Here is a 13,404-nt window from a genome sequence, read left to right on the forward strand (position 1 = left end):
CTTGCTCCACATTAAAATTCCAGCAAGTAAACTGACCACTCCACATCAAGGCCACTCTAAATAAATTCATTTTTCTAAAAACTCCAAAAGTTTGTCTTCCGATATATTTTCAACTATTAGTAAAGATATTTTGGCTTCTTTCTTGCTACACTAACTCCAGAACCGTCTGTATAGCATAAAAATGTGTTATGCAAGCATAAAATTATGCAAACAGACAAGAAGACACGTTTCCTATGGGAATCAGCTTCCTGGAAGTCCCTAGCAAGAACCCTAACATGGCCATCTAAGCCAAAAGACGTATTTTAAGTCCCACTCTTATTTGGTTACAAGGCTGGAATTGATAAGCTCCTTTTTTGCTGTTTCTCTATGATTCTTGAAACAGTACAATTAACTATTCAAGGAAACATTTCTAACAGATCACTAAAAGCTTTAGCAAATAAGAGTAGCAGGAAAATAAAATTTTAGGAGAGGTAATAAATCAGATTCAGCATCAGGAATTGCTTATGGAAAACCCAAACATTGTAGGTAGTTAAAGGACAAGAGTTTTAGGGCTTTCTAAAGAAAATGTTTAATCAGGATCTGTTAGGATAAATGTTCTGGATATTCCCACTGCAGTAAAGCTACTACAAAACCATTACCTAACACAGGTATTTATGATGAGGCAGAAAGAAGATAGGCAAACATAGGAGGTCAAAAAGTTTTGTATTATACTATAAGTTTTAAGGACAGGCTAGCTCAAGCATCTTAAGGAAAGATTGTAAATCTTTAGCAAGCCAAACAGAAAAAATTCCCCTCAGTGCTTACCTCCAGGGGAGTTCTAAATCCTTAGCTGACCTAGTTCAGAGGATTATTAACTAACAATAAACTACGTAAAGAGAACACAAGTTTAACAAGCCCCTGTCCCTCTACTAGCTAAATTGGCAAATGAGTCACTAGTTCTATGTTTGCTCTGCTTAAGAGGCTGTTAGGCCAAGATTTTTTTGTAGACACTGCTTCTACCAGGTTACTGTTTCAGTTAAAATATAAATTTTGTAAATGTTCCGGGGGATATGTCAACTTTAAGGTGCTTCTTTGTAAGATTACTATAAAAGTGTTGGCTTGACTTCAGTAAAGCGCAGAAGATCCAAACCAATACCACCTGGTGTGGGTCTGACTGTCATTTTGCCTACCTGTGCCTTCCTGATATCTGAATTCCCTGATTCTCCCACGGACGTGGGGCACCCAAAGGGGCTGGTCTGTGGCAGGTGGCGCTTGCAACAGGTATTCTTTCTCTTTTCTTTCCTTTCCTTCATCCAAGGTAACTGATAGGATTCTCGGTAGGAATCTGCAGTTCCTGCTGAAAAAAAGTTTAAATCAGCTTGGTGCGAGTAATCAAAAGTAAACCTGGGGCAGTCCGAGTCAAAGCAAGAGAAAATGTTCCTCTTGGTTTCAAAACATATGTTAGCAAGTCGAGGCTTTAGAGTTTCAGATCAAGACTTTGTGTCTCGACTTGAGGAGGCAACCAATAGGATGTTGCCTCCATCTGAGGGAACAGAAATATTGTTAAAGCAGTTAGCATGGGAGAATACAAATTCCCTATGCCAGGATCTGCTTAGGCCTCTGAAAAGACAGGGACTATTCAAGATTACATAAAGACTTGTATGAATGCCTCACCAGCAGTCATGCAAGAAATGACATATGCTGTAGTCAGGAAAGGTCAGACATTCATTGCCTATGTTAAGAAAACTCATGGAGGAGGGAAAAGAAACTCCTCCAAACCCACATACTTTAAATGTGGAAGGATGGAACACATGCAAAGAATGTGTCCAGGAAAGGATAAACAGGAGGGAGCAAAAAAGGGCTCTGCTCCTCCAAGTTCCCACAAGGATGGAACTGCTCTGACAGGAGAAAAAGACAAAAAGTCAGAGAACAAAACAAAAAACTAAATCAGAAAGAGAGCACAAAAAGTGTAAATTGGGGAGTTTACTCAATCCTGAAGCTCCAGACTTTACTATCCATGATTGCCTAGAGCCACTCCAGGTAGTGCTGCTTTGGATGTCTCAGTAAATAAAAATATAATCCTCTCATCATGGGATGGAATAACCTTAATCTCCACCTCCATCCTAGGGACTTTACTTCAAGGCACGATTGGGTTAATCATTGGTTGTAGCTCAAATTATAAAAGAAACTTTAAAGTTTTGCCAGGAGTAATAGATTCAGATTTTCAAGGAGAAACAAAAGTAATGGTAAAGCCGTTAAAGGAAACTATACAGCTGCATAAAGGACAGCTAAAAATTGAAACTAGTCCTTGGCTCTGGAGCACACACAGCTAGGCAGGGCCAGCCTTGTACAGAAGCAGCTGCAGCTGCTGAGCATGAGGAAAAACTCCTCCCCCCTGCCTCTATGCCAGCTCAGCAGGGAAGTGAATGGCAGGAGCTCACCATCTCACCATGCCTCTCTTCCCTCCTCCCACCTAGGGAGCTTAAGTCAATTACAACTTAAAAATCAAACAATGATATAGAAAAACAAAACAAAACAAAACAAAACAAAACAAAACAAAACAAAACCCTGCACTTGCTGTAATGTTTAGAATTACAGCTAAGTTCAATTAAAAAAAAAAAACAAACCACTTCATCTGCCTGTTTAAATACATGGCCATTATATAATTATTTTCAACTGATTTTAAATGGCTGATATGATAAAAAATAATTGGGTATGTCTTAAGGTTAAATTCAAATTCTTGTTTAAGACAAGTATATGTGCCTATGTGTTTATAGTTTCTATGAATGCATATGTTTAAACAACAACAATGTAAATTGCCACATTGTGTGGCTCAGAACAGAGGTTCAAAATCTCTAAGTCAAAATAATTTTGTTTCCTTTTAGGATAAAACAGGAGTCTTATTCTAAGTTGACATTTGTTCTAAAGGTTAAATTGTTTACACTGATAAATTTTGGTCTTAAAATCTAGTTTTGACTTTTAAAAGTATGGATATGCTTTGTAAATTCACTCCTAAAGAAGATACTTTGTTTTGATATTACAAAAATGAGCTTTAAAAATTATTTAGATGTTTAAGGTGATAAAATGTTTACAGTTTATCAGATTTTTTAAGCAAAGATCTTAAAACAGTCTCCCAACCCTTTAAAAAAATTAAAAAAAATTTAATGGCAGTTTTTCTGTTTTCTAAAGAGAAAGAAAGAATAAGCAAGAGATATTAAAGAAGGAAATAGCTTGTCTAAAGTAAAAATGTCTGGTTAAACCAGAAAAAGAAAGCTAGGAAGCTGTAGGTATATAGAATGTTGCAGAGGTTTATGTATGTATAAAAAGCCAGAGGGTAAATATGATTTAAGAAAGAACTATAAAGTACATTGTACTTCATTTAAAAGGCTGGTGATTCTTTATTGCAAAATGTTTTCTTATGCTCTTTTGACGGAAAAGAATTCTGGCTGATCGGTTTGTTATGGCTAAAATAATTCATACAATTTTGAATTGTTCTGTACTGCTCTGTTATGCAGTCAGTTCTAAAACATGCATCTAAGAAATATGCTAAAATTAAAGATTATAGCATTCTGCTTTATAAAATACAATTTAAAGCAGAAAAAAAATAAACAAAAGTAACTCAGATATGCTGGCCCTCAAACTTGTCAGAGATCTGATGAATATGATATTTTAACGTGTGTGAGTTTATCATGACAGAAGGTCCCAAAATCCTGGCATTAGCTCCCCAAGGTCTCCAAGAAGATCTGGACACAACTAAAATGCCTGATAAAAGCAGTGAAGAAACTGGTGAAGACCCAGCAAAAGCCGAAGACTCCTGAATTTATATTTCCTGTTGTATTATCATTACTTATGTGTCAAACTGCTGTTACGATTTTAGTTAAGAGACTTGCCTATGTTATGCTTCCTGTCGATCTACAAAGAGAAGGATGGTACAATAATACTGCTTTAAGGATTTTAAAAAAGTTAAGTAAATTAATTAGGCCTAAAAGATTTGTTACATCACTTATATTAGGAATTTCAGCATTAATTGCGATTTTGACTACTTTTGCTATACATACAGCAAACTTCATTAATGAAATAAATAGGAATATTCCCTTAGCTCTTTCAAAACAATCTATTATAGATAAAAAGTTTAAAATCTAAGATAAATGCTTCTAACCAGTGAAAAAGAGGTAAAAAATCATTTACAAGGAATCTAAAAGGATACGGATATTACTCATGATTTAGATAGTTTACAAGAAAAATATAGCAGCAATTAGCAAGGCTCATTTGGATGAAGCAAGTTTAAATTTGAGCAAGTTTGAGCTTCTAATTAAGAGTCAAAAATTAGAAATTTAAATCCTTTAAATTGGACTCAATAATTAACATTAATAGGGGTCCTAATTTTATTATTCTTATTGGTTGTGCTCTTGTTTCCTTGTCTTTTTAGATTGATGCTCCACTCCATCCACATCATAAGGCATGACTTATTCAAATTACTTCTAAAAAACAAAAAAGGGGGAATTACTACACTAACTCCAGAACTGTCTGTATAGCATAAAAATGTGTTATGCAAGCATAAAATTATGCAAACAGACGAGAAGACACGTTTCCTATGGGAATCAGCTTCCTGGAAGTCCCTAGCAAGAACCCTAACATGGCCATCTAAGCCAAAAGACGTATTTTAAGTCCCACTCTTATTTGGTTACAAGGCTGGAATTGATAAGCTCCTTTTTTGCTGTTTCTCTATGATTCTTGAAACAGTACAATTAACTATTCAAGGAAACAGTTCTAACAGATCACTAAAAGCTTTAGCAAATAAGAGTAGCAGGAAAATAACATTTTAGGAGAGGTAATAAATCAGATTCAGCATCAGGAATTGCTTATGGAAAACCCAAACATTGTAGGTAGTTAAAGGACAAGAGTTTTAGGGCTTTCTAAAGAAAATGTTTAATCAGGATCTGTTAGGATAAATGTTCTGGATATTCCCACTGCAGTAAAGCTACTACAAAACCATTACCTAACACAGGTATTTATGATGAGGCAGAAAGAAGATAGGCAAACATAGGAGGTCAAAAAGTTTTGTATTATACTATAAGTTTTAAGGACAGGCTAGCTCAAGCATCTTAAGGAAAGATTGTAAATCTTTAGCAAGCCAAACAGAAAAAATTCCCCTCAGTGCTTACCTCCAGGGGAGTTCTAAATCCTTAGCTGACCTAGTTCAGAGGATTATTAACTAACAATAAACTACGTAAAGAGAACACAAGTTTAACAAGCCCCTGTCCCTCTACTAGCTAAATTGGCAAATGAGTCACTAGTTCTATGTTTGCTCTGCTTAAGAGGCTGTTAGGCCAAGATTTTTTTGTAGACACTGCTTCTACCAGGTTACTGTTTCAGTTAAAATATAAATTTTGTAAATGTTCCGGGGGATATGTCAACTTTAAGGTGCTTCTTTGTAAGATTACTATAAAAGTGTTGGCTTGACTTCAGTAAAGCGCAGAAGATCCAAACCAATACCACCTGGTGTGGGTCTGACTGTCATTTTGCCTACCTGTGCCTTCCTGATATCTGAATTCCCTGATTCTCCCACGGACGTGGGGCACCCAAAGGGGCTGGTCTGTGGCAGGTGGCGCTTGCAACAGGTATTCTTTCTCTTTTCTTTCCTTTCCTTCATCCAAGGTAACTGATAGGATTCTCGGTAGGAATCTGCAGTTCCTGCTGAAAAAAAGTTTAAATCAGCTTGGTGCGAGTAATCAAAAGTAAACCTGGGGCAGTCCGAGTCAAAGCAAGAGAAAATGTTCCTCTTGGTTTCAAAACATATGTTAGCAAGTCGAGGCTTTAGAGTTTCAGATCAAGACTTTGTGTCTCGACTTGAGGAGGCAACCAATAGGATGTTGCCTCCATCTGAGGGAACAGAAATATTGTTAAAGCAGTTAGCATGGGAGAATACAAATTCCCTATGCCAGGATCTGCTTAGGCCTCTGAAAAGACAGGGACTATTCAAGATTACATAAAGACTTGTATGAATGCCTCACCAGCAGTCATGCAAGAAATGACATATGCTGTAGTCAGGAAAGGTCAGACATTCATTGCCTATGTTAAGAAAACTCATGGAGGAGGGAAAAGAAACTCCTCCAAACCCACATACTTTAAATGTGGAAGGATGGAACACATGCAAAGAATGTGTCCAGGAAAGGATAAACAGGAGGGAGCAAAAAAGGGCTCTGCTCCTCCAAGTTCCCACAAGGATGGAACTGCTCTGACAGGAGAAAAAGACAAAAAGTCAGAGAACAAAACAAAAAACTAAATCAGAAAGAGAGCACAAAAAGTGTAAATTGGGGAGTTTACTCAATCCTGAAGCTCCAGACTTTACTATCCATGATTGCCTAGAGCCACTCCAGGTAGTGCTGCTTTGGATGTCTCAGTAAATAAAAATATAATCCTCTCATCATGGGATGGAATAACCTTAATCTCCACCTCCATCCTAGGGACTTTACTTCAAGGCACGATTGGGTTAATCATTGGTTGTAGCTCAAATTATAAAAGAAACTTTAAAGTTTTGCCAGGAGTAATAGATTCAGATTTTCAAGGAGAAACAAAAGTAATGGTAAAGCCGTTAAAGGAAACTATACAGCTGCATAAAGGACAGCTAAAAATTGAAACTAGTCCTTGGCTCTGGAGCACACACAGCTAGGCAGGGCCAGCCTTGTACAGAAGCAGCTGCAGCTGCTGAGCATGAGGAAAAACTCCTCCCCCCTGCCTCTATGCCAGCTCAGCAGGGAAGTGAATGGCAGGAGCTCACCATCTCACCATGCCTCTCTTCCCTCCTCCCACCTAGGGAGCTTAAGTCAATTACAACTTAAAAATCAAACAATGATATAGAAAAACAAAACAAAACAAAACAAAACAAAACAAAACAAAACAAAACCCTGCACTTGCTGTAATGTTTAGAATTACAGCTAAGTTCAATTAAAAAAAAAAAACAAACCACTTCATCTGCCTGTTTAAATACATGGCCATTATATAATTATTTTCAACTGATTTTAAATGGCTGATATGATAAAAAATAATTGGGTATGTCTTAAGGTTAAATTCAAATTCTTGTTTAAGACAAGTATATGTGCCTATGTGTTTATAGTTTCTATGAATGCATATGTTTAAACAACAACAATGTAAATTGCCACATTGTGTGGCTCAGAACAGAGGTTCAAAATCTCTAAGTCAAAATAATTTTGTTTCCTTTTAGGATAAAACAGGAGTCTTATTCTAAGTTGACATTTGTTCTAAAGGTTAAATTGTTTACACTGATAAATTTTGGTCTTAAAATCTAGTTTTGACTTTTAAAAGTATGGATATGCTTTGTAAATTCACTCCTAAAGAAGATACTTTGTTTTGATATTACAAAAATGAGCTTTAAAAATTATTTAGATGTTTAAGGTGATAAAATGTTTACAGTTTATCAGATTTTTTAAGCAAAGATCTTAAAACAGTCTCCCAACCCTTTAAAAAAATTAAAAAAAATTTAATGGCAGTTTTTCTGTTTTCTAAAGAGAAAGAAAGAATAAGCAAGAGATATTAAAGAAGGAAATAGCTTGTCTAAAGTAAAAATGTCTGGTTAAACCAGAAAAAGAAAGCTAGGAAGCTGTAGGTATATAGAATGTTGCAGAGGTTTATGTATGTATAAAAAGCCAGAGGGTAAATATGATTTAAGAAAGAACTATAAAGTACATTGTACTTCATTTAAAAGGCTGGTGATTCTTTATTGCAAAATGTTTTCTTATGCTCTTTTGACGGAAAAGAATTCTGGCTGATCGGTTTGTTATGGCTAAAATAATTCATACAATTTTGAATTGTTCTGTACTGCTCTGTTATGCAGTCAGTTCTAAAACATGCATCTAAGAAATATGCTAAAATTAAAGATTATAGCATTCTGCTTTATAAAATACAATTTAAAGCAGAAAAAAAATAAACAAAAGTAACTCAGATATGCTGGCCCTCAAACTTGTCAGAGATCTGATGAATATGATATTTTAACGTGTGTGAGTTTATCATGACAGAAGGTCCCAAAATCCTGGCATTAGCTCCCCAAGGTCTCCAAGAAGATCTGGACACAACTAAAATGCCTGATAAAAGCAGTGAAGAAACTGGTGAAGACCCAGCAAAAGCCGAAGACTCCTGAATTTATATTTCCTGTTGTATTATCATTACTTATGTGTCAAACTGCTGTTACGATTTTAGTTAAGAGACTTGCCTATGTTATGCTTCCTGTCGATCTACAAAGAGAAGGATGGTACAATAATACTGCTTTAAGGATTTTAAAAAAGTTAAGTAAATTAATTAGGCCTAAAAGATTTGTTACATCACTTATATTAGGAATTTCAGCATTAATTGCGATTTTGACTACTTTTGCTATACATACAGCAAACTTCATTAATGAAATAAATAGGAATATTCCCTTAGCTCTTTCAAAACAATCTATTATAGATAAAAAGTTTAAAATCTAAGATAAATGCTTCTAACCAGTGAAAAAGAGGTAAAAAATCATTTACAAGGAATCTAAAAGGATACGGATATTACTCATGATTTAGATAGTTTACAAGAAAAATATAGCAGCAATTAGCAAGGCTCATTTGGATGAAGCAAGTTTAAATTTGAGCAAGTTTGAGCTTCTAATTAAGAGTCAAAAATTAGAAATTTAAATCCTTTAAATTGGACTCAATAATTAACATTAATAGGGGTCCTAATTTTATTATTCTTATTGGTTGTGCTCTTGTTTCCTTGTCTTTTTAGATTGATGCTCCACTCCATCCACATCATAAGGCATGACTTATTCAAATTACTTCTAAAAAACAAAAAAGGGGGAATTACTACACTAACTCCAGAACTGTCTGTATAGCATAAAAATGTGTTATGCAAGCATAAAATTATGCAAACAGACGAGAAGACACGTTTCCTATGGGAATCAGCTTCCTGGAAGTCCCTAGCAAGAACCCTAACATGGCCATCTAAGCCAAAAGACGTATTTTAAGTCCCACTCTTATTTGGTTACAAGGCTGGAATTGATAAGCTCCTTTTTTGCTGTTTCTCTATGATTCTTGAAACAGTACAATTAACTATTCAAGGAAACAGTTCTAACAGATCACTAAAAGCTTTAGCAAATAAGAGTAGCAGGAAAATAACATTTTAGGAGAGGTAATAAATCAGATTCAGCATCAGGAATTGCTTATGGAAAACCCAAACATTGTAGGTAGTTAAAGGACAAGAGTTTTAGGGCTTTCTAAAGAAAATGTTTAATCAGGATCTGTTAGGATAAATGTTCTGGATATTCCCACTGCAGTAAAGCTACTACAAAACCATTACCTAACACAGGTATTTATGATGAGGCAGAAAGAAGATAGGCAAACATAGGAGGTCAAAAAGTTTTGTATTATACTATAAGTTTTAAGGACAGGCTAGCTCAAGCATCTTAAGGAAAGATTGTAAATCTTTAGCAAGCCAAACAGAAAAAATTCCCCTCAGTGCTTACCTCCAGGGGAGTTCTAAATCCTTAGCTGACCTAGTTCAGAGGATTATTAACTAACAATAAACTACGTAAAGAGAACACAAGTTTAACAAGCCCCTGTCCCTCTACTAGCTAAATTGGCAAATGAGTCACTAGTTCTATGTTTGCTCTGCTTAAGAGGCTGTTAGGCCAAGATTTTTTTGTAGACACTGCTTCTACCAGGTTACTGTTTCAGTTAAAATATAAATTTTGTAAATGTTCCGGGGGATATGTCAACTTTAAGGTGCTTCTTTGTAAGATTACTATAAAAGTGTTGGCTTGACTTCAGTAAAGCGCAGAAGATCCAAACCAATACCACCTGGTGTGGGTCTGACTGTCATTTTGCCTACCTGTGCCTTCCTGATATCTGAATTCCCTGATTCTCCCACGGACGTGGGGCACCCAAAGGGGCTGGTCTGTGGCAGGTGGCGCTTGCAACAGGTATTCTTTCTCTTTTCTTTCCTTTCCTTCATCCAAGGTAACTGATAGGATTCTCGGTAGGAATCTGCAGTTCCTGCTGAAAAAAAGTTTAAATCAGCTTGGTGCGAGTAATCAAAAGTAAACCTGGGGCAGTCCGAGTCAAAGCAAGAGAAAATGTTCCTCTTGGTTTCAAAACATATGTTAGCAAGTCGAGGCTTTAGAGTTTCAGATCAAGACTTTGTGTCTCGACTTGAGGAGGCAACCAATAGGATGTTGCCTCCATCTGAGGGAACAGAAATATTGTTAAAGCAGTTAGCATGGGAGAATACAAATTCCCTATGCCAGGATCTGCTTAGGCCTCTGAAAAGACAGGGACTATTCAAGATTACATAAAGACTTGTATGAATGCCTCACCAGCAGTCATGCAAGAAATGACATATGCTGTAGTCAGGAAAGGTCAGACATTCATTGCCTATGTTAAGAAAACTCATGGAGGAGGGAAAAGAAACTCCTCCAAACCCACATACTTTAAATGTGGAAGGATGGAACACATGCAAAGAATGTGTCCAGGAAAGGATAAACAGGAGGGAGCAAAAAAGGGCTCTGCTCCTCCAAGTTCCCACAAGGATGGAACTGCTCTGACAGGAGAAAAAGACAAAAAGTCAGAGAACAAAACAAAAAACTAAATCAGAAAGAGAGCACAAAAAGTGTAAATTGGGGAGTTTACTCAATCCTGAAGCTCCAGACTTTACTATCCATGATTGCCTAGAGCCACTCCAGGTAGTGCTGCTTTGGATGTCTCAGTAAATAAAAATATAATCCTCTCATCATGGGATGGAATAACCTTAATCTCCACCTCCATCCTAGGGACTTTACTTCAAGGCACGATTGGGTTAATCATTGGTTGTAGCTCAAATTATAAAAGAAACTTTAAAGTTTTGCCAGGAGTAATAGATTCAGATTTTCAAGGAGAAACAAAAGTAATGGTAAAGCCGTTAAAGGAAACTATACAGCTGCATAAAGGACAGCTAAAAATTGAAACTAGTCCTTGGCTCTGGAGCACACACAGCTAGGCAGGGCCAGCCTTGTACAGAAGCAGCTGCAGCTGCTGAGCATGAGGAAAAACTCCTCCCCCCTGCCTCTATGCCAGCTCAGCAGGGAAGTGAATGGCAGGAGCTCACCATCTCACCATGCCTCTCTTCCCTCCTCCCACCTAGGGAGCTTAAGTCAATTACAACTTAAAAATCAAACAATGATATAGAAAAACAAAACAAAACAAAACAAAACAAAACAAAACAAAACAAAACCCTGCACTTGCTGTAATGTTTAGAATTACAGCTAAGTTCAATTAAAAAAAAAAAACAAACCACTTCATCTGCCTGTTTAAATACATGGCCATTATATAATTATTTTCAACTGATTTTAAATGGCTGATATGATAAAAAATAATTGGGTATGTCTTAAGGTTAAATTCAAATTCTTGTTTAAGACAAGTATATGTGCCTATGTGTTTATAGTTTCTATGAATGCATATGTTTAAACAACAACAATGTAAATTGCCACATTGTGTGGCTCAGAACAGAGGTTCAAAATCTCTAAGTCAAAATAATTTTGTTTCCTTTTAGGATAAAACAGGAGTCTTATTCTAAGTTGACATTTGTTCTAAAGGTTAAATTGTTTACACTGATAAATTTTGGTCTTAAAATCTAGTTTTGACTTTTAAAAGTATGGATATGCTTTGTAAATTCACTCCTAAAGAAGATACTTTGTTTTGATATTACAAAAATGAGCTTTAAAAATTATTTAGATGTTTAAGGTGATAAAATGTTTACAGTTTATCAGATTTTTTAAGCAAAGATCTTAAAACAGTCTCCCAACCCTTTAAAAAAATTAAAAAAAATTTAATGGCAGTTTTTCTGTTTTCTAAAGAGAAAGAAAGAATAAGCAAGAGATATTAAAGAAGGAAATAGCTTGTCTAAAGTAAAAATGTCTGGTTAAACCAGAAAAAGAAAGCTAGGAAGCTGTAGGTATATAGAATGTTGCAGAGGTTTATGTATGTATAAAAAGCCAGAGGGTAAATATGATTTAAGAAAGAACTATAAAGTACATTGTACTTCATTTAAAAGGCTGGTGATTCTTTATTGCAAAATGTTTTCTTATGCTCTTTTGACGGAAAAGAATTCTGGCTGATCGGTTTGTTATGGCTAAAATAATTCATACAATTTTGAATTGTTCTGTACTGCTCTGTTATGCAGTCAGTTCTAAAACATGCATCTAAGAAATATGCTAAAATTAAAGATTATAGCATTCTGCTTTATAAAATACAATTTAAAGCAGAAAAAAAATAAACAAAAGTAACTCAGATATGCTGGCCCTCAAACTTGTCAGAGATCTGATGAATATGATATTTTAACGTGTGTGAGTTTATCATGACAGAAGGTCCCAAAATCCTGGCATTAGCTCCCCAAGGTCTCCAAGAAGATCTGGACACAACTAAAATGCCTGATAAAAGCAGTGAAGAAACTGGTGAAGACCCAGCAAAAGCCGAAGACTCCTGAATTTATATTTCCTGTTGTATTATCATTACTTATGTGTCAAACTGCTGTTACGATTTTAGTTAAGAGACTTGCCTATGTTATGCTTCCTGTCGATCTACAAAGAGAAGGATGGTACAATAATACTGCTTTAAGGATTTTAAAAAAGTTAAGTAAATTAATTAGGCCTAAAAGATTTGTTACATCACTTATATTAGGAATTTCAGCATTAATTGCGATTTTGACTACTTTTGCTATACATACAGCAAACTTCATTAATGAAATAAATAGGAATATTCCCTTAGCTCTTTCAAAACAATCTATTATAGATAAAAAGTTTAAAATCTAAGATAAATGCTTCTAACCAGTGAAAAAGAGGTAAAAAATCATTTACAAGGAATCTAAAAGGATACGGATATTACTCATGATTTAGATAGTTTACAAGAAAAATATAGCAGCAATTAGCAAGGCTCATTTGGATGAAGCAAGTTTAAATTTGAGCAAGTTTGAGCTTCTAATTAAGAGTCAAAAATTAGAAATTTAAATCCTTTAAATTGGACTCAATAATTAACATTAATAGGGGTCCTAATTTTATTATTCTTATTGGTTGTGCTCTTGTTTCCTTGTCTTTTTAGATTGATGCTCCACTCCATCCACATCATAAGGCATGACTTATTCAAATTACTTCTAAAAAACAAAAAAGGGGGAATTACTACACTAACTCCAGAACTGTCTGTATAGCATAAAAATGTGTTATGCAAGCATAAAATTATGCAAACAGACGAGAAGACACGTTTCCTATGGGAATCAGCTTCCTGGAAGTCCCTAGCAAGAACCCTAACATGGCCATCTAAGCCAAAAGACGTATTTTAAGTCCCACTCTTATTTGGTTACAAGGCTGGAATTGATAAGCTCCTTTTTTGCTGTTTCTCTATGATTCTTGAAACAGTA

General features: G+C 35.5%; 2 protein-coding genes across 20 annotated transcripts in view; one reads left to right on the top strand and one right to left on the bottom strand.

The window, feature by feature from the left end:
* LOC110542799 (UDP-glucuronosyltransferase 2B31-like) overlaps positions 1-13,404 on the top strand; it is a 290,306-nt gene that overhangs the window by 127,220 nt on the left and 149,682 nt on the right. The gene's annotated exons all lie outside the window — the stretch shown is intronic.
* LOC132653186 (uncharacterized) overlaps positions 1-13,404 on the bottom strand; it is a 41,355-nt gene that overhangs the window by 9,066 nt on the left and 18,885 nt on the right. For 3 of the 19 annotated variants that reach the window (XR_009590948.1, XR_009590947.1, XR_009590946.1), the window contains exons 3-5: positions 9,485-10,016; positions 5,145-5,676; positions 1,302-1,336 (exon numbers count right to left, since the gene is read on the bottom strand). Coding sequence is in view for 8 of the 19 variants with exons in the window: in XM_060380878.1 (XP_060236861.1) it covers positions 1,289-1,336; positions 5,510-5,676; positions 9,850-10,016; positions 10,334-10,410 (459 nt within the window). In the remaining 11 variants the exon portion in view is untranslated. Of the gene's footprint in view, positions 1-813; positions 1,337-5,144; positions 5,677-5,993; positions 6,285-6,306; positions 6,826-9,484; positions 10,017-10,333; positions 10,623-10,646; positions 11,158-13,404 lie in introns of those variants that run through there. The other 16 variants (XM_060380877.1, XM_060380873.1, XR_009590943.1 and 13 more) reach the window with 15 other exon arrangements.

Source organism: Meriones unguiculatus, chromosome 3 (genome assembly GCF_030254825.1).
Source record: "Meriones unguiculatus strain TT.TT164.6M chromosome 3, Bangor_MerUng_6.1, whole genome shotgun sequence".
Taxonomy (NCBI): domain Eukaryota; kingdom Metazoa; phylum Chordata; class Mammalia; order Rodentia; family Muridae; genus Meriones; species Meriones unguiculatus.